This window comes from Carassius carassius, chromosome 17 (genome assembly GCF_963082965.1).
Source record: "Carassius carassius chromosome 17, fCarCar2.1, whole genome shotgun sequence".
Lineage (NCBI taxonomy): Eukaryota > Metazoa > Chordata > Actinopteri > Cypriniformes > Cyprinidae > Carassius > Carassius carassius.
The window spans coordinates 11196192-11218401 of record NC_081771.1 but is presented as its reverse complement, the minus strand read 5'-3'; the positions used below and the strand labels follow the sequence as shown (position 1 = coordinate 11218401).

Genomic DNA, 22210 nt, shown 5'->3' with positions numbered 1-22210 from the left:
ATTTGTTTGAAATATTCCAGCGTCTTTTCATGCTTTTGATTGTGCACCATGCAGTCATGTATTTATTGGAATCAAATTTCCATAGCCATTCCACACAGTAGAAAGCCGAAAGGAGTACATCATAGAGAATGAACAATCCTGAGTGTTTGTTAATCTTATGTTTATACAGGCTTGCATTGAGTAGACTTTAGCAATTCTAATGCAAACTCTGATGCTCACAGGGAGCTTATTGCGTCCTGTAATGTGCTTGTGTCTGGAGTTGTACTGTAGATAAAGTTGTTTTAACCTAGATTTCGATAGTGACATCCATTTGAAACCAGGTTCTTAAAAAATGATAAACAATTTAGCAAAATCAGAGGTATATATCGGAGACTCATAAATAAGCTTGAGACAATAAGTTAAAGTCATACAAGTCAGTGCATTACAATATTCTACCAATAACTCAAAATGATCTATCATCCCCAGGGTGCTTGCACACTAGAAACCGCTCTGTCGGAGCATTTGGCGGGCAGGAAAGTGCAAGTCATCCATTTTGAGGGTATGTTAAGTGCTTAAGGTTGCATGATGGCGCACTGGTTTTACAAACCCTTGTGTGTTTCCTCTACGTCCTTGCAATGCACCATCATCCCTGGTGAAATTAATGGAGCTGACACAGCATAAACTCTAGTGTGTAAGCACCCTTACAAAAAGTGCAAAATTGACCAGTATAAAAGAACCACCACAAGAAACACTTCTCTCTTGAAATATTAAATGCATTATGCAGCTAATAGAGGCTCAAGGCTCTGGTATTGTGGTCCTCTTGAGAAGATTTTCATTCAGTGCAATGACGATTGGTATGAACTGGCTCTCTGTCACAAAATCCCCGGCTATGATGTTAAGGGAACCGTTGTTAGAGCCAGGCTTCTGTTGCTTGACCCAGCTAAGTAATGTGGGATATGTAGACATCACCATATCCTTCAGGGATTCTGTGGGATGGGAGCATATGTACTTCAGATCTTCAGTAAGATTGATTCCAGTCACAAAGAAGCCGCCTGTGGAAAATTATGCACATGAGAACTGATGTTTAATTTCACATTTTCACTTTTCCAAAGACGACAGTTTCATCAAGAGAATAAGTAATAAAATTAAATATACAAAATTAATGACATATTAATGATTACCTGGTCGGCCATATTGTTTCCTATGTTCAAATTCCTCGATCAGTGCTTCAGCCTTGCACTTGTTTGCCCACCAATAAGGTATCTGGAACCACAATTCTCTGTGGCAGTTGGCAATATGGTGCTCGTATGAAACAATAACTTGATGACCCTGGCTCCATAATTTCCGTAGTGTCACACACTCCTGTCATAAAAATCAGAAGTATGTTTTTATGATTTTTCATAATTTATTAGAATTATTTATTATGTATATTATTGTTTATTATAGTAATATATTGGAAATATATTGTTACTGATGCCACTTCCCATCCTCTATTTCTAAAAGTAAATAATAAAAACTGATGCGTACCATTTTGGGGCACAGTTTGGAATCAAAAACACTCTTTATAGTTGAGACAAGCAGTGTGTGAAGCTCTTGACTAAGGCCCAGGAAGTGGCTAAATGAGAGTATGACTACTTCCTTTGGATGAACTTCCAACCACTCTCTGATCTCTTTTAATACCATCTGAAATAAGACAAGAAATTGGTTTGATTTAATTTATTTATATTCTTCAAACATCAAACTCAATAGATTAGAGCCACTGCACGTATCAAATTACACAACAAATAGACAAGATGGCAAATGCTGTGCTGAGACTTTTAAATGTTTAATCAATTGTTTTCATAATTTTGTCTAGTCAGTTGTCTTACCTCCACAGTTATAGTGGTATAAACACCATGGTAGAAGTAGAGATCATTTGAGCTGTCATTAGGCCTATGTGCTATCCTCAGGTCACAGTATCGCACTCCAGAATCCAACTGCTCCCTAATGCTACACTCCTATGGTAAATAATGTAAAGCACAATCATTAACAATGCAGGTGCAGTAAAGATAGTGCTGAACAGCTAGCGGGGGCCAGCAGCGTCAGTGAAACCACTGAAAGTTAAATAACCATTTCTGTAAAAACACAATGCTCTTTCTCACCTACAGATTTGGGACAATGTGCTCATCCATCAGTGTTACTTTTGTCATAACTATCCCATCTAATTGTGCTTTCAGAGCTCTCACTGTAGCAAAGCCATGAGTGTTTGATTGATTTGCTCAGGACAGCAGACGGCAATTTATTCCCCCTCATGCTGATAGATTTCAGAGACTCGTGCTCTAAGGGAATCTGCTGATGCATGCTGACATAAAATGGTCTACAACCTCATGAAGAATTGGCTACCATAACCAGCCTAATTGCAGTTATTTCAGCTTTTATGTACATGTTTAGCCATTCAAATATGAAAAACTCAGCACTTCTGGATATAAAGAATTTAATCATGCATTTTCTGATATTAGTGATTTTGTGTTTCACTTAATGAAGGACAACAAGGCTTTCAATGAACTCAGATGGTTTACTATAACTGAAACTGAAAATGTGGATTGTGCAACCACTGTCCAAAATGACTCCAAGTAATCCAATTGAAAATGCAAGAACATATGTGAAAAAACGTAATGGAGATTATTATTATTAAATTAACTGAAATTAAAAAAAAGCCTTTCCGAAAAATGGGTCGGTGACGACAATTTGCGACAACATACAGTACCTGTGCTATTGCCCACTTGTATACAAATGGCCTTATGATGGGCTTCATGTATTTGTCCAGCTTTTGCAACATATCCGGTTGAGTGAGGTCCACTGGAGACCGGTCATTCTTATCCAGACAGTAGGTTATGGCATTATGGCTCCCTACAAACCCATTAGGACAGTGACGCAATGACCGTGAGCACTAAGGGCACTGAACTAAAATGTCTAAAATAATATAGGCAGACTGTAAATAAAAAAAATACAATTAAAACAGAGGAAGAAACTGTGTTCACTCCAATCAGTTAATAGTGGCACCCTCCTAATGTAACAATATTCACACTTTCAATTCAAAATTGTGGATTAATATTACATTTAAGCCATAAAAAGAATTGTGGGTCAAAGTCAAAGTCCCAATAAAATAGTATCTTTCAGTACTAAGACATGCCAAATAAGAAAAAGCAGTTTGCATGCAATTAGTGAATGTATAAATGAAAATGTGAGGTTAAATACCAGGAATGGCCATGTAACAGAGAGGGGTATCCCACAGTGCACTGGGCAGATGACCCATCCAGTTGTCCATGGGAAGCTCACTTAATGACAGTTGGAAACTCTCTGATGTCATCTTGGATTATCTGTCAAAATGTAAAAGGTGAGGGAATACAGATGCATTGTATATCATTCAGGTTCAGTTTGATACTTTGATAAGCATCCAGTATAAACAGAAAAGACACTAGTCTTTGGATAAGGCAACCAGAAAGCCTTCCTCGGCCAAGCAGCTTTATAGAAAGACCATGTATGGAAATTCATCGTGGTTTATTTAACAGGGAAAAGACTTGTGTCTATCTATGCAAATAGGATTTCATTCAAATGAAATTAATAGAAATGCACACTGTAATGAGTTACAAAATATAAGGATTTACCCGGGTTTAAATTTGTTTTCTTAGTCCAGGAAGAATATTTCTGCAAAGATGTTTTCAACTATTTTAATCCGGTACACTTGACACGTGAGTACAGGTTAAACCGGCTTCAACAGACACTGATGCTGAAGGACTCGGAAGATGAAAAGAAACGAGACATCCGTCCCCTTCAGTGATTCCCAAAGCTCCATGGTGGTCGTGTAAAAGTGAGATGGATGTTACGCGGTGTTGAACTTGTCATTGGCGGCACAAGGTTGAACCGGTGTTGGTATCCACAACAAAATCCCGCGTTGATAAACGAAACAGTCTGGAAGAAACTCTCTCTTCTCCGTGTAAGGATGAGATTAAACTTGTTTCAGAGTTTCCCTTTCATTTCCTTCATCAAACGAATCAACGTATTACTGGACCTTAAAAAAAGAATTATAGAAAATAAATGGTGATAGAAACCGTGCACTTGTCCGCATTCTCCACCCGGTCAGTCTGACCGTTTTAGAAACATACTACGGTGAAGGCTTGACTCATAAATATTAATGAAGTAACGAGACGCTCTCCCCGTAGGGCGAAATAATTGGCTGAAAGGCAGACCCTTCTCGACGTTGGAGGGAAAGTGAACCAGAGCCCCCTCCAGAGCCGTGGAGACTCGCTATGGCTCTGGCCATCGGGAGCATAGACATGTATAGAAAGGCTAGACAGCTTACCGGCGCTGAGAGCCAATGGGACCCGACGACGTCACACGGCGGCCATCTTAGGACAGGACCGCTCGTCCAGTTATAACATTAAAGTCTATTGTGCATGTAGTGCTGAAATAACTATATTTTGCTCAATTTTCAACCGATTTTCAAACGGCTTGGTGTGTCATAAACTTCAGGGATGCGGCTATTTAACTGCATACTTGTGGAAAATTATAGCCACGGAGTTTATTAAGAAAATAGTATATTAAGTAGACTAGACAGGTAAAGTACTAGGTATACCCATACACACACACAGTAATGATGTCAATATTTATAAGGTACATGAAACATGAAATAGTGCAATTTAGTTTATTACTAATATTTACATTATTAAATACATGTGTAAATTTATGTATAATATAAATCTGTCTCAAGTTGCCATTCTGTAAAATAAAGAGAAAAGAGATGGGTCTTTGTTTTTTTACTTAGGTCCAAAGGCACACAATTAGAAAAAACTTACAAAAAAAAAATACAAAATATACAAAAAAAACAAAAAAAACCATTAAGACACAATTGGACACAAAACTCTTTCCATCAATACAATATAATCAATACAGCTCCCTCCCTCTCCTCCTCTCATTTTCCACAAGCGTAATCAGAAGTTCTGTAAACAAAAAACCAACAAAGTAATCCAAATGTAAAGATGTTTTTAAGAAACCAAACCACTTGGAAATCATGTGTAACTCAAAGCTATGTTGAAACGAAAGACTAACCCTGCCTCTCCCACCAATTTACAATTGCTTGGTTACTCACTTACGACCTCTTCACTGCTAGCCAGCAAATAAATACAACCACATCATCAACATGACATTTAGACAAAAGATTAGGTTGTCAAGAAACGTTATTGGTCTCAGGAAACCTGTTAATAATTGAAAATGTCGACTGTGGTATCACTTTAGAGTAGAGGGCAGCCATGAAACACACAGCTACGCTGCAATGTTAAGCGTTTCTCAAAACGTAAAGCTACAATTTAAACATCGGCATCAGCAAAAATCATAGCCACGTTAATAAGGTTTGTAATAAACCAAACCGTTTGTAAATCCGTCAAGAATTCAGCAAGTTACGAGCATTTTAGTTGGCGTATGTCACTCACCTTCCGTCCACAGCAGCAGGGAGCAGCAGCGAGCGCAGTCTCCTGACCTAAGATGGCCGCCAAGTGACGACACAGCTGACTCCGCCTTGAGCCATCTAGCCTTTCTATACATGTCTATGTGTAGGATATCGTGGCTCATGAATATTAAGTAGGGGAATTGGCTGGTCGAATGGAAGCGTCATCAGCCTTACCTTATTAATATTCACAACCTTCCCCATAGTATGATTTTGTTATGCGGACGAACGAAGGAGGGGTTTAATTTTTAGGCAGACGCTAGTATACTTTATGACGAGACATTTGTCCAGGCAATTAATTACTGTTAACACATTGTTGGCCATTGGTTGGGGCAAATACATTTGGTTGGGCAAGTTACTTGCTTATCCTCTATTGTTTTCTTTAGTGCTGCAGCTCCTCTCTGCTGCTGTGAGCGAAGCAGAATGCTAAACTGCTGACCTCAGTATTGTAAGAGAAACAGTGTTTCGCGATGACACGAGACTTTTCTCTAATGCCACAGCTTTACAGTACACAGAGGATACGTCTCTTTAACACTTTCATGTCGATTAATTTGATGTTACAGACCCATGATCTTTAAAAAAAGGGAAAAAAGGGAAAAATAGAGGTAATGGAACCTATGCCTATTCATTCGAGCTGTGCAGTTCTATTGTTTTCACTTTGACAAAGCAAACTTCAACCAGTTCACTATGGTGCAGTGACTCTAGCTGACCTTCGTTTTACTTCACTAGAATTCAATAAGACCTGCATGGATAAAACAATAGATAAAACACATTTTTCAGTTTACAATACAAAATCAGTTAATTTTCTAGTATCAAGCTGCTTTTGAAAAATAAACACCCCATCCTAGAACCTTACTGCGCTTCATATCTCTCCTTTGTAATAATATAATGTTTAGGACTGGATAATGTGTTTACAAAAATCTATATATGTGTAGACACTGAAGGGGTCAAAAGTTTGGGTTTGTAAGCTGTTTAGTTTTTTTTTAAAGGGGGTTTTGAAAAAAGTCTTCTTTTAATCACCAAAGCTGCATTTATTTTTATTGTATTTCAAATCAATCTATGAAAAGTTAAATATGATACATTTATGATCAATTTAATGCATCCTTGCTGATTAGAAATAGGCTATTAATATATATTTCCAGATTTTTTTTTTTTTTAAGAAAAAAATCGATTTTAAATTCAAAGCACTGTGCATTGAAAAATGTGTTGTAAGAGGCTTAACTCATCATTAAGTTTCAGAGCTGGTCAGTCATTTATGTGTTTCAATAATATTTAATACTTTGTTTCATTAAGGGATCTTAATTAGCCTACTTTTTTCAGTCCTCATGTGGACAAGTTCCTCTAGTCAAGGAGTGTCCAATCTTGTTCATAGTGATCTAGTTACCAGTTTAGATCCTGCTCTATTCAAACTGCTTGAACCAGCCAATGAAAGTCAGAGATCTCTCAAATTACACATGCAGGTGTTCAAGGGCAGGTTGATTATTGCCGCAGTTGAGAATTCTAGTTCTTTTCTACTGTTAAACCATGACTAGAAAGGTTACATGGTGTTTTATAAAAAGAGCACTCGGCAATAGCAGTTGTGATGCTGAATAAATTAAACATTAATATTATGAAAAGAATAAGGTAATACCCAACATTTTACTTACAGTGCTTACTATTACTGTAATTGCAGACAATTAACATTATACTGTAATTTACATTCACACCAGTCACGGACATATACATTTGCAAACAAAACTTATAAATAAGCAACATAATAATGATCAGAACTATTTTAAACATTATTTCACAGCTCTCCGGAATACTTGATCAAAGAGAACATCCACCAAGGTCCTGTGGGGGGACTGTAGTCATCCTGTACTTACATAAAGCTGCAGAAGTGGATGTTTCTTTTACTTTCCATGATTTATATTTCTCTTTTAACACTAGAGTCAAACTCAGCTTTTTCCTGAAATGATCAATAAGCCTTAGGCAGCACTGAAGTCCTGCTGTAACAGCTAATACAGCAACCGCTCAACCAAAAGAAAATCAGTTGAGTCCAAAGATAAACTGGTAAAGCTTGAAAAGAATATCAGATGACAGATGAAGTGACATGGAAATGATGGACAGCAATATTGGATGATTCACTACTCAAGTTTAATATTTAAAACTGAAGAAAGTTAGACGGTTAGAAGACAAATAGAGTGCAGTGGGGCTTTACACACACACACACACACACACACACAGACCTAAGAATCAAGCTCTTAAATTGTTCCACAACCTCTTCATATTATCGAGTTCTCTCATTGTGTTAGTTGACAGCAGGAGGAAGGTACAGCCCGAGGAAACACCACAGTGCATAAATGGTGGTTTCTGGAGCGGAGAAGATTAATAAAACTGTGAAGAACACTTCCGTTTGGAATAGCCAGAGGGCTCTGGGAGAAGAATGAGACTGAAGGAAAATGACAGAACACTAATTACTGCTCTAGAGATTTACACAAACATGACCTCACAATTTAAAGTGGTGGATTTACGACTGTTCAAAAGTTTAGGGTCAAAAAGTCTCCAGGGTTGAATATATTTGATCAAAAATACAGTAAAAAAAGAAAACCAGTAAGATTGTAAAAAAAAAAAAATATGAAATGAAATTTTTAATTGTCATTTATTCATGTGATGGCAAGGCTGAATTTTTATCTTAATTATCATATGATGACCTTGTGCTCAAAAACATTATAATTGAAGTTGAAAACAGTTGTGCAATTTAATATTTGTATGGATATTGTGATCAACTTCAGAAAGATTAACAGGATTTATTTAAAACAGAAATCTTTTGTAGCATTATAGATGTTTTTACTCACAAATGTCCCTTTTGGTCAATTTAATGAATAGCAGTATTGATTTCTTAAAACTTTAAGATCTTAAAAGATCTTACCCCAAAATTTTACTTTATTGTATAATTCATAGCACTTGCATATTATTGCTTTTGTTGGTTTTGATGGCTTCTATTGTCATAATTGCTAAGTTGCCTTGAATAAAAGGGTCTGGTAAATGACTAAATGTATAGATGTGTATTAATTATTATTTGTAAATAACTCTGAGCCCAGGTTATTTGGCTGACTTGGACATATGCATGCTTTTATTATTTTATTTAGTACGCTAAAATACTCACTACATCACATTAAAAATCAGGCAATTTTTCATGGTCTTTTGCAAACATAATGAAAGAGTCTGGTGCCAAGAAGTCACAGAAAAATGGATCTGAGAAAAAAAGAAAAACCATCCAGCATGAAATTTATTCTAAATATGAACATTTCTCTTCACACTCTGAAGACAGATGGAAGATCATTTCATTTGCACAAGCACACTTTCTTTTCAACTCAAGCATGCCAATTTTAACATTAGCAAAGAAGTTGAAACAAGGCAGAAGGAAGAAAGACCAAATAGATGGAGGAACAGAGAAAAAAAAACAGTCCAGTCAGACAACAGAACACTCAAACAAACATGATTTGTCAAATCAGAGTTCTTAAGTCTTTATTTATTTGCATAAGCATTTCAGTAAGAAAGTAGGATAACGTTTCAGTACGTGGAAAGCATCTTAATGTGCTCCACACCTTAACAAAAACTACTATGTACAGTCTAAAAAGTGAGGTTCTTTAATGTACAGAAACACTGCTTCACAGCCCAGAAAAACTACTGTAGTCCAAGTGCAACAGAAACACTTTAGCTGGTTAGAGAGACACAGTGATATATATATATATATATATCAGTCCAACACAAAAATAGACCAATCACTTGCCAGGGAGAACTTTTTGGCACACTGTACAAAAAAAAATCATCGGCTGATCCTCAACAGAGGAAAACAGAATCTGGCAGAATTCTGAATACCGCCAGAGGACTACAGTAATCTGTGGCAGTGGGTTTGAGAAGTTTTTAATGCGGTGCAGATTGTCACCTTTGAACTGATGTCCTAGAGCCAAAAGACAGTTTTGCTCGGCTGGTAGACTTTATGTAGTTTCCAGCAGGTCCTCTCTGGTTTTGCCTCCTCCCTCCCTGTCGACACTTCCCCTTAGCCTCAGGCTCAGAGTCACTGAGCTCTGCATCCGGGCAGTAACCGTCACTCTCCTGGCACGGTTTGCTGCCCCCTAGCGGCCGCTCATTGGCAACCGGTTTGGAGAACCCGGAGGACTTGCGTGCGTTCTTCTCAAAAGCCCGAAGATCCTCAGTCCGTACTAAACTGACAGTGGCCTCCTTGAGGGATCGGCTGAAATGCTCAAGAGAGGTTTTGTGGAAACCTCCTGACTGACTTTTCGCTGAAATCTCATTGCATGTGTCCTTTTCAGTGGGCGTCTGGCAGGAAGTGTCTCTTTGGAGTACGGGCTTGTCCATAATGCCGTTGGATTTCAATTGGCGGGTTTTCTCTGGTTTGGGCTTGCCTTTCCGATTGGACGATTGACTGTGGAGGGCAGCGTGCAGAGCTAAAGGTTTGCCAGATTGCTTCACGGCCAATGGGGGAGTCCCGCCATCTCGTCGAATGTAGATGGCGGCTGGCAGGAGACCATTGGCACGCTCCTCTATCCTTATATGTCCAAGATGGAGTTGTGGTTTGCCCTGACCGATGCCTCCTTCACCAGTGTCATACACGTTACTTCTGTTATCCGGACACAGGGGGCCATTACCTGATTTGGAGTTGGTTTTGCCATTGCCAAGCGACACTTTAGGCATTTTGAGTTTTAGGGTTATTCTAGGAGGGTGGAATAATGGGTTCTCTAAAGACGAGGACACTGGGAGCCCTGCAAATAGAAGTAGAAGTTAGTCAGATATTCAGTGGTGCAGAAATGTCAAAACAATTCATTTGAACTCACTGGATCTCTTTGACCATTTAAAGTAAAAAAAAAAAAAAAAGTTCAACTTGAACTATAATAAGTGTAGAGCTCAAAGTTAAAAATGTAAATTAATTTCACTTTTCTTAAAAAAAAAAAAAAAAAAACAATTTAATGAATAAAAGTTGATTTCCTAAACTGTTCAGATCTTTTAAAATCTTACTCCAAAATTTTACTCTATTTTATTATTCATAGCACTTGCATATTTTTGCTCTTTTTTTTGGTTTTGATGGCTTCTATTGTCATCATTTGTAAGTTGTAGTGTTGTCAAAAGACCCGGTACTTCGGTACCAAGTCGGTACTAAAGAAATTAAAATGTCACGGTAGCAGGTTTCTTTAAGTACCGGTGGTACCGAGTTTTCTGCGAAGCAGAAAACGCGGACGGAGTCTTAAAATCCAGTCATGAAAATGAAACTTACGTTTTAATATGGACAGTCATGGAATTTGTCAAAGTTAGCATAAATTAATCAAATCAAAACTCCATATGGACCAGTATCTATAAATGTTAAGCTGCAAAAGTTGGTTGAAATAATAATCCTGCATGTTCTGCACATCTCGTGACACTTGCAGAAATTTCAGCATCTGTCTTCTCAATGAGGACATAAATACATAAACAACAATCACCAGAACTGTTCTGAGTCACTTCACAAGCACGGTTTCATTTGAGTAAAACCAGTGTCAAAATAATAGTAGCCCATCAAAATAAAAGTTCATTTTTACATAAAGGCATTTTGCTAGAAATATTACTATTATTTAGTAGAATGTATGTGATACTGCTACTACTGTTGAAAAAATTTATAAAACATAAGTTTTTTTTAAGAAATAAAATCACAATATTTCTTCCATGTTTTAATTTTAATAGCAAATCCCCTTTATTTACCAAAAATAAATTGTTTAAATTTCATTGATTAAAAGACAAATTAAATTTGGGTGAAACTTGTTTACTGTTTATCATAATTTTATTACTTGTAGAAAAACTTTAAACACAATTGTATATAAGTATAAAGAATTGCATTGGTTTTATTTTTAATGCTAAAAATTATTTCTTTTTTATTAATGAGCATATTTTTGTGTTTTGCTTTGGTAACGAAATTGGTACAGAGAACCATGGATTTTCACTGGTAACGGTACCGAATACTGAAATTTTGGTACCGTGACAACACTAGTAAGTTGCTTTGGAGAAAAGCGCCTGCTAAATGATTAAATGTAAATATATTTTATAAATATACATACAGGGCCATCCTTGGGGGGTACAGGTGGTGCAGTCGCACCGGCCCCTGCGGCAGGGGCGTGTCTATGTGGTGACACCACGTAAGGGTTATCACTATGTAAATCACTGCTACTTGAAAGTGAATCCTGCATAAATATGCAGATGTCATTCCCCCAAACTTTGCAAGGTTTGTGGCCAAAAAAAAAAAAGTTCTAGATTTTAAATGGATTACAGACTAGTAAGCTTGCAAAGAGTGCCCATAACCAATAAAAAGCGGTCACTCTTTGTTTAGTGAGTTTATACACAATGTATTATAACGTACATTGTGCCGCAAAATATTAATTTTTTATTATTTGTAATGAACTCTGAGCCCAGGTTATTTGGCTGACTTGGATGGACATATGAATGCTTTTATCATTTTATTTAGTATGCTAAAATACTCACTACATCAAAAACAAAAATCCGTTCTTGCTTTATCACAGGCCATTTTTCATGGTCTTTTAGAAACATAATGAAAGAGTCTGATGCCAAAAAGTGACTGAAAAATATATCTGAGAAAAAAGAAAAAACATCCAACATGAAATTTATTCTAAATATGAACATTAAGGTTTGACATTTCTCTTCACACTCTGAAGACAGATGGAAGATCATTTCAGTTGCACAAGCACACTTTCTTTTCAACTCAAGCATGCCAATTTTAACATTAGCAAAGAAGTTGAAACAAGGCAGAAGGAAGAAAGACCAAATAGATGGAGGAACAAAGAAAAAAAAACAGGCAAAGAAAAGAGTCAGCCAGACATCAGAAGCTCAGAACAATCAAACACGATTTGAAATATAATAAGTGTAGAGTTCAAAGTTAAAAATAAAAATTAATTTAACCGTTTTTAAAATATAAAATAAACATTTACGTATATTAATAGTTATTTCAAAGCAACAAAAAAAATCTATAAATTAATAAAAAAAAATAAAAAACATAAAACAAAAAATAAAAAATAAATAAATACAGAAAAGGTTAATTACCTGCAGATAACTCTTGGTTGATGAGTTTGACATGTAGATTGAAGATCTGCTCCTGAGCTTTACTCTGGGACAGCTTCAGTTTCTCTCTTCGACTCACCATGTAACACAAGTTTCTCACCTGACAAAATGACACGCACATAAGGATCATAACATCAAAAAACTCCCAACATAACACTATTTGTTTAAGCATGCATTAAACTACCGCTGAAATATTTGGGGTACCGTATAATTTATTATTATTTTTTTTCAGAAATGCTAACCAATAAAAACATTTAATTGTGTTACAAAAAGCATTTATATATACGAGCATAAGAGATCTTTCAAGAGTAGTAATACAAATTTTGAACAATAATGTGAAAAGCCAGCTGAACTGTGCATTTATTAATTTTAAGAGAAGTACATGAGATGATGGGTATGTGCAAACACACATATTTTCAAAACTGACTAGTTGTGGACGTTCTTGACAACTAGCTGATCTTGAGGAAGCCCAATCAGACATTAATCAAATATGTTTTAAGACCTAAATTTAAAAGTCTTCATAAAATAAAGAATAATAAAAATAAAGAACACCGAAGACACAGAACAACTGCTCACAGCAAGAGAAAGACTACTCTGTTGTTGGACAACTATAATAGTCAACATTTGAAGTGGATCAAAACCTTTCACCAAAGTTGTCCTAAAAAAATATTAATAACAATAACCGTTCTTATCTTAGGACAACTTTGGTCAACATTTTATGATTCACTTCAAATGTTGAACATACGATCCATGTCTTCTGCGCAGTAAACTTTTTTTTTTTTTTTAAAGATTTGTGCATTTCAAGATAGCTTAACTTCAGTAGAAGAAACATTCTACAATATACAGGCAGTGTTCCAGACTAAAATGCCTTTAAAATAAAACAAAAATGTAACAAGCATTCAGAAAGAAAACAAATGCATTATAATATTTAAAAAATAAAAAAGCATGAAATATTACAAGAAACAAAGTAGGTGAACCACTAGCATTTCCAGAATGCAGAGAACAGAAAAACAACACAGATCTCATCCATGATGACGAGAGACAAGAGTACCCACCCTCTCCAGGTCCTGCCGCAGATGCATGAACATGCGCATTCGTGTGTGGATGCTGTCCTCCTGTGGCTGCAAAAGCAGGTTCTCTTCATCTTCTTTAGGTGGCAGCAGGGCCTTGTTAAAGTTGCTTTTCCTCTTCATCTTCCAGTACTGAAAGATAAAGTTCAGCAGGTTGATTGGCAGTCCAAGGTCTTGGGCCACTTCTTCAGGATGAACGAGTGTGTAGAACTCCTCCTCCAGCTCCTGAAGCTTCTGCGCCCTCAAGCCCAGTTTCTCAGTCTCAGTGGGAGGTTTATGACAGGCCGGACTCAAGCCTGCTTCTCCTGCTTTGGGTTTGCTATGCTTCAGACAGTAGGATTTGAACTTGACCTCATCACCTTCATCCAGGATGGTCTTCATCTCCAGGTTGTGTTCAAAAGCACAAGTGACGTGGAAAGGAATGGTGCAGTTCTTAACCGAACACTGGAAAATGAGAGACACTGTTTATATATGTATGTGCTTATATATAAATATAAAAAACAGTTTGGAAGGCGAAACAAAAGTCATTCATTTGATAACAGGTTCACCAAATTAATTCTTCAATTAACAGGGAAATTTACTTCGTAGATTTTTATTTTATTACATTTAAATTTATAGAGGTAAATTTGGGGCTTTTTAAATACCCTTTTAAGACCAAGTTCAGACCTTTTCAAGAATAAATCTTAGAAACTAAGAATGTTTATATATTTGTAATAGAAAACAAGACAAGAGAAGATATTATTTTGGCAGTGCATGCAACATTTAATAACATGACTTTATGAATTTAAGACAGCTCAAGACATTTTAAAGGCCTTAATTTGGGGAAGGGTGAATTAAGATTTTTTACCTGCCGAAACCCTGATATTAAAAAATATATATATGTATGCTATATATTGTGTACAAAAAGGTTTAAAATAGTAGATTTTAGAAATTAAATTAGTAAAAATAAATCACGAGTTACTCAAAAATATCACTAATTTCTTATCAAAATGAAATAGAATTCAAATTAAACTTACAATTTACAACCAGAAAATTTTTAATGGTAATTGCACTGTCAAAATGATGTCACCGAAGGAAGTTCTCTTTCCTAAGATCTTATTTCCAACTAAGCAATAATTGATTTCCAGACTGATACTATTATTATTAAGGAGTAATTATTGCACCCAATTAATCAGTAGAAATGTTGACGCACTTCTTTGCCCTATAAAGCATTACCTGTATACAGGCTCCAGTCTTGAGTTTACAGAGACTACAGATGAGCGACCAGCGACTGGGAGGAATATGAGACACTTTGGTGATGGGTTCCATCCTCTCTGGGCACGCAATACTCACCTAAAGACGAATACAAATTCTCTTAAAAGACCCCATAAACTCAAAGTTTTATGGCTTTTAGACCATGTCTGTTAACTCTATGATACTTTTAAATAATACCAACAAACATGCTGGCATAGGAAAGAAAGCTCAATTTCGTAATATTATTAATTGAACCACATCAAGAGCATACAACATAACAATAATGCAGGTGTAATTCCATCCTTATGACACATAACTCACCTCAGGTATCCAGAGGGCACAGCTTACATGAGCCCATTTAGTGCCCGCCCTGGTGGCTTTCATTGCACCCCCTCTTTTAGGACACAGAAGGCACTGGGGATTGATGCCAAGCACACATGTCCTGCACAACCAGTTGCCATCTGGCACTTTCACAATGCCATAGCAGGCCTGCAACAGAATAGGAGTGTGATGAGATTTAGCACAAAGCTATCTGCTTCTGTGCTAACCATATTTACAACAACAAATACATTTGAATTCCTGCTTTTATATATCCATATTGTAATTATATTGAATTTAAATTTATTTTATTGTTACCAATGTTTGATGTTGACAAGATTTTCTCATCAGTGTTGCGTTTATATTAAAAAAATTAAAAATTACAATTTAAAACAGCGGTTTCTTTTTAAAACATTTAATCTATTCCATAATGGAAAATGTGTTACTTTTTTGGAATTTATTTGAAATAGAAAATTTTTGTAACATTATAAATATCTTAGCTGTTACATTTGCATTTAATGCACCCTTGCTCAATATAAGTATTAATTTATTTTTTAAAACGTTTAGAAGATCAGAAGTATATAAGAGTACATGTAAGTTTATATAAGATCTGCTTAAGTATATACAAGCTCTGCAATATTACAGGATCATGTACAAGATGTACAAAAAAATGTCTTCTGATTTTCTACTGACAGTAACAAAGATCTCACCTGGTGCACACAAATGTTACACTTGTCACAAAAGACCATGTCATTGCCCTCCTCGCTGTCAGGTGAGCGACATACATCACAGATGACATCCTCATCATACTCTATTCCCAACCCTTCCTCAGTCTCGATGGCGTGGTTCATGTTTTCATGGCACTGTCTCTCCAATGACTCCATCACCCGCTCCATCGTCAACTCATCCACCAGCCCATCACCTGAATGGAACATACAAAAGGTACTGAATCCCCTGAAGCACGTCATGAGACCAAATCTTATAGGGAAGCATTTCTTCTCGCTAACCCATCATCCCAAGTTCTGCATTGAGCTGCTGAAGCCAGTATAGGTCCATATCGTCCAGGTCGTATCTACACATAGCTTCTGCCAGCTCCTTGATGTTAACGTAACCCGTCTCCATAGAGTCCTGACTCCAGCACTGAATATATTTCCTTGGCTTGTTGAAGAGGACATCCTTTGGCTTCTCTGCTATTATCCTACACACAAAAAACCCAACTTCAGTCACATGCAAGATGGTACAATGTTCAAAAACCTGTTTTTATTCAAAGTGACAGACCTCACAGAGGGCTTAGGGATAGTGTCCGGACTAACGAGTACTTGTACACCCTTTTCCCATTCCTGCTTCCATGTGTCCGCCAACAGGTAATAATCCTCAGGAGAAATATGGTGAGAGTCTGGAAGCTTCATGGCACTGATCAAGTCTTTTCTGAACACCTACAAAGGAGAAATAACCTTAATGAGTGATGAAACCTAATCTCTCATTCATAAGGTGATTCCAGTAGGTGTTTTCTATTGTGCTTACCTCTGCTGGTTTCTTCTGAGCAGAGGCAGGGGTGCCTGGTTTGCTTCCATACTTGTTAGAGGAAAACGATGTCGAGGGACCTTTATGATACAACAATGGAGTGAGCCAAGAATAAACATCTTTGTTCTGCATGAATCTAACATGTAGATTCAGAATTTTTAAGGCATATTTTACTTACTCTCATTGTCTGAACTGTCACTGCTGCTTGAAGTCCTGAGTCGTTTCATCCTGACGTATCCTGCAGTGAAAGTTAGAGAGGTACAGCTTTAATATATCTCCAAATTAGTGTTCTGCTTAAACCATTTAGGTACAATGCTTTCACCTACATTGAAACAAGAGAGTGATTTTCACATAACAGAAGAAAAAGAAATATCAAAAAGCATTGGTTTGCAAGCACTAGTAGCCAGTGTTGGGCAGTAACGCATTACTTAGTAACTCGTCCATCCATTATTACTCCAGTCTTCAGTGTGACATGATCCTTCAGAAATCATTTAAATATGTTGATCTGGTGATCAAGAAACATTATTATCCATGTTGCAAATAGTTGTGGTGTTATTATTTTAGCTGGAAACGGATACATTTCTTTAAGGATTCTTTGATGAATAAAAATTTCTAAAGTGCAACATTTATTTGAAATAGTATGATAAAATATGTCTGCATTCTTTCTGAATATTGTATTAATTTCTTTAAATAAATAAAATAAAAATACTACTGACCCCATACCTTTGAATGGTAGTGCTCTTTATTACTATGCATTGTTATTTTGTGGCATATCAAAGAAATTATATAAATCCAAGAAAATATTTTAATTCTACTTTGTATTTACTCTAAAATATTTTTTGGATAGTTGTTAAAATAGGTACTTTTTAATGACCAATATGTGACCCTGGACCCCAAAACCAATCTCAAGTAGCACGGTATATTTGTAGCAACAGCCAAAAATACATGGGTAAAAATTATTGGTTTTTCTTTTATGCCAAAAATCATTAGGATATTATATAAAAAAATAATGTTCCATGAAGATACTCTGTTAATTTCCTACTGTAAATATCAAAAGTGAATTTTTGATTAGTAATATGAATGGCAAAGGACTTCATTTGGACAGCTTTAAAAAGGCAATTTTCAAAATATTTAGATTTTTGGCACCCTCAGATTCCAGATTTTCAAATCTTACCAAATATTGGTTTATCGTAACAAACCATACATAAATAGAAAGTTAACAGGTTAATATTGCATGTTTATATTGCATAAAATTACTAAATAGCAATGTGGAATTATAAATTTGATGTGTTTTTACATGTTCAAAGATAAATTAAAGTACCATGCAAATATGACACACGAACATGATAATCATTCAGTACCCTGAAATATATGTTATTACCACAGAGGGCAGCTTTAATGAATTTCCTTTAACGGAGCAGTTATTCACTCACCATAAATTCAAAGAGCATGCTACTGTTTTCCACCACTGTGCTGCTTCTGCCTCTCGCTCATGCCTGAAAACAAAAAACAAGACTTGAGAAGTGAACACATACGGTTCACAACCTGAATGAAAATGTGGGGCAGTAACACAGGCACGGAGGGTAAGAGAGTACTGATAGACAGCCAGCAATGCACTGCCTGGACTGTGATTTATTATGCACCAATACCTGACTGACTTAAATAAATATTAACCAAGCTCACTAGGCGCAATTGCAGCCAAACCACACATATGAAACTACTCACAGACACATCTTAAATGGACAACTCATAAGCAAGGCAAATTATCACAAGTGAGGATATTTCGGTTAAATTGATTCACTTACTACCAATTCAAACAACAACTATTGGACAACCACTGAATTGTTTAAGCAGGAGTTGCCTATTTTGTCCAAACTCTTCACTTGGTTAACATAATTCTTGTGTCATCCTTCATTATCAAACTTGTATGGATCACCAGTACTATACAAAACGAGTATTTTGTAAATAATATAAACTCTACAACTGCTGCATTATGACTGCTGCACACTGCAATGTCTCCAGACAAAGTAAACAGAAAAGTAACTCAGTGTGCCTCTTCAATGCTCCAAGAAGGACTTTTGACGTGGATCTAAAGCCACATTTGTGACAGTAACAGACTGGCTTTTAAACCCACAGAGGAGCATCTGCTTCTGACACACACTCTCCCATTCGCACAGTGTGAATGTTTTTAAAAGGAACCATTAATGAGACTGAAAAGGTTGGTGTGACTTGCTCACCACATTCTGAATTAGGAGTTGGGCCGCATCTATCATAATATCAGAATTAGTATTGTAGCACCACAGAAATGTTGCACCAGATCCACTTAGATCGAATAAGCTTTGTGTGATTGACTCCTGTCTGTAAATTAGACTGTTAATCAAGACCAATGAAGAACGTAATAGAGGGCTTTTCTCAAATCTGTAAGGCTTTAAGTCAAACTACAAATGTGTTGAAATAGGAGGGCTGAATCTGATCTGGGTGGTCTTGCTTTGTGGTACAAAATGGCAAGACAAAATGACACCGTTCTAAAACCAACCCCCACTCCTACTGCACCACGATAAAGCACAATGCTCTGCCCAGACAGACCACCCCACACCCCAACACTAACAGATCAGCGGCTGCGGAGAGTACTCCCCCCACACCCACCTCACACTGGCCTAGTGTGCCAACAACCTGTCCCATTTACTGACTCTAGTAGAGATACAATGCACAAATCATCTTTGATTTCAATTTCTCTTCTCTTTTATGTTGAACTGACCATTTAGAATTTACAGATTAAAGTAGTGGTGTTTGCTAGTGAACACATCATTTAGTGGATGTTACTGTTGACTTCCATGCACTGACTTGTATTTTTCCTTCATTTCCTGCTTTCAAAGACACTGCATTGTGAACCAACAGTTTGAGTACAGACAGAGAAATATTTCATGGACCTGCTGAAAGCATATGTCTCTTCACTAAATGAATGGGTATTATGAGACTGGGAGCAGCACTAACAAAATTAACTAGGGCATCTTGTCTCTTTGAACAAATTGGGATATTTTCTTTGTGAATGAAAAACTGCTGAATGTCTGTTGTCTTTTGTCAGAGTTCAATAATTTATTATTATCTCCTAAAGAAATCTATTTTATACCAAAGCTCTCTGTTGGTCAACAGACTCTCCTGAACCTGTTGTAAATCTTTCACTGGATTCATATTAAAATGACTGAATTTCACCCACTAAAATTTGCTGATCGGTAAATGTGACACCTTTAATGTGTGGAGAGCATTTTGATAAATCTAAGGAACATTTTCCTAACTCACTCTGGCCTAGTGTGCAAACAAATACGGACTATTAAAAGCACTATATAACTGACCTAGGCAAAGTTACACACACCCCAACATTTGTTAATATCTAATATTGTTAATATCTAGTTTAAATATCTTAAATGTTTACAATTTATAAAAGTCAAATTAACCATACACTACAAGTATGGAGATGAACGCCGGTGCCCAGGGATTTCGCGGGAAGCATTGGGTGGGGGGAAACGGAAGCTCGAGGAGGGCATTCCCGCATTCCAACAACAGTACTTCCGCTCCAAACTAAGTTGCACTCAGTGCACTTTGCTTCTGCTTCAGAATGAAAACTAGTCATACTGTTTCCGTGTCATTTCTTCATTTGCTTTTTATAGAGTGCTTGCCATTTTATACACGTATGCGTTCTGTCGGTTGAATCATTCATTGCGCTAACGACTTAGCATTTGTATTATTTACCAAACGAGGAAGATTTCACAAAACAAAGTTGTTTCATTACCATACGGTTTGTATCCATCACAATAAAAGTGGGCGACAAACTCCAGCGAATACATATAGAAGTGTAATTATGTAACAACCCAGTGTCCATTCACCAAATGCACATCGCCTCTTTGTACAACTGAAGCATGATGCAATGAAAATAAACATTTAATGAGCCCTTGTGTTATGTCATTATTCCCATGTTGGGTGAACAGATCAACTCGGCAAGTCCACTCCACACACCTAAATAAAGAATTGAAGGTTGAACACAGCAATGCTTTACCGTAAAGTCTCACTAAACAGCACTATGTTACTGTGTCTGTGTGTGAGCATGCTGGTGTGGTGTCCTCCATTGCTGTACGCGCGAGGGTTTCTGACGGCCTTGGCGCCAAACTCGAGCCGCCCTACATGACGAACCCCCTCCAGTCTACAGTACACTCTCCAGTTATAATAACACTTCATGTGGCTATATAACAGCATTCTTTAACGCGAGGATAATGTTGTCGCTGCTATCAATATTGTCCCAGTTATCTAATATGAAGGTAAAACCGTGCTCGTAAGGGATCTGTAGGAAGCAGCAGGCCTGGATAACTGGCACACTGAACCATGTGTGAAGACACGAGCAGTATTGTCCGTGCTGCACCCTTACCTCTCATCCAGAAATCCAGAGTGTTTCCACACGATCCCACAAAGCGATAGACTCCGCAAAGCCGTCTTCAAGTCAACAGTCCAGAGATGCGGTATATATTGGTATTTTGGTTGTTTTTTCTTTTCTGTCCCACTGTCAATATCCCAAAAGCAGAAATAACCCTTTTACCACGACACACAACAGCGCTATTGTACTACCAGACCGCTGGGTCCTTAACTCCGCTGAATTCATGACCCTACCGAGCGCCAGTGGAAACTGGAGTATTTAGCATACTTCGTTTCAGTGATAGTTAAATATCCTTTAGTTGCAACTATGGAGGGCTGTGATTTAGGTTAGTTAATTATAACGTTTTTATAGTAAATGGGCCATTCTACAGAACTGGCGCAAACTGCCACAAAAACCACCAAAAAACACATTTAATAAGCATTTAAGTTTTCAAATCTTAGATGTTTACTAAGATCCTTCTATTATCTATTGAAACCCACAATATTTAAAATATTAGTGAGCTTAAAATACATAACGTAATCATTTATTGGGTACTTTCAATTGGGCAGCATTTATTGGATACTTTTCTATGGATTTTGAAATCTATTTTGGTATTTTTTCCCCCAAACCATTGTAGTTTGAAAAAACAATTTTGGGGGATTTTTAAAAAAAGTGAAGTTCAAAAAATATGTATATTAATTGTATATTATCTTTGTAAATTTTGCATGTCACTACCGAAACAGTGTTTGTTTTAATGTAGTCCATTGGCTGAGAATGATTTTTACCCAACATTTATGGTCAGAGAATATTTCTGTCACTCTTTCTCATAGCTAGATGGTGAGTAGATATTTACCTCAAAATGACGGGACCGGTGTTCAAAATCTGAAAAATCTGCAACTTTATGCACCTTTTTTCTCTCTCTTTTTTATGCACTTTTTTGGGAGTTATTCCATATTTAGTTTTTATATGTGTACCACTGTTCAGAACTATGCTAGCTAACCATATGCTGATTAGCATCTTTGAGCTAGGTTCAAAAGTATTTAAAACAGTCTCTACTGAAACATTAGAGTTTCAGTAGTGACAAAAGGGAAC

General features: G+C 36.7%; 2 protein-coding genes across 2 annotated transcripts; both read right to left on the bottom strand.

Moving 5' to 3' along the window:
• Positions 1–351: 351 nt before the first annotated feature.
• On the bottom strand, positions 352–4235 carry plcxd1 (phosphatidylinositol-specific phospholipase C, X domain containing 1). Its single transcript, XM_059570891.1, has 7 exons — positions 3627–4235; positions 3217–3338; positions 2726–2868; positions 1848–1976; positions 1507–1662; positions 1161–1341; positions 352–1031 (listed from the first exon to the last, which is right to left on the bottom strand). Exons 2-7 carry the CDS (start codon positions 3326–3328, stop codon positions 775–777), a joined length of 978 nt encoding a protein of 325 aa, XP_059426874.1. The 5' UTR covers positions 3329–3338; positions 3627–4235; the 3' UTR covers positions 352–774.
• Positions 4236–8945: 4710 nt separating this feature from the next.
• jade3 (jade family PHD finger 3) lies at positions 8946–21385 on the bottom strand. The gene is made up of 12 exons (XM_059570890.1): positions 21134–21385; positions 18147–18209; positions 16892–16951; positions 16714–16793; positions 16468–16625; positions 16197–16387; positions 15900–16111; positions 15193–15360; positions 14854–14970; positions 13624–14082; positions 12551–12668; positions 8946–10230 (listed from the first exon to the last, which is right to left on the bottom strand). The coding sequence occupies exons 3-12, from the start codon at positions 16938–16940 to the stop codon at positions 9389–9391; spliced, it is 2394 nt and encodes a 797-aa protein (XP_059426873.1). The 5' UTR covers positions 16941–16951; positions 18147–18209; positions 21134–21385; the 3' UTR covers positions 8946–9388.
• Between the last annotated feature and the right edge of the window lie 825 nt (positions 21386–22210).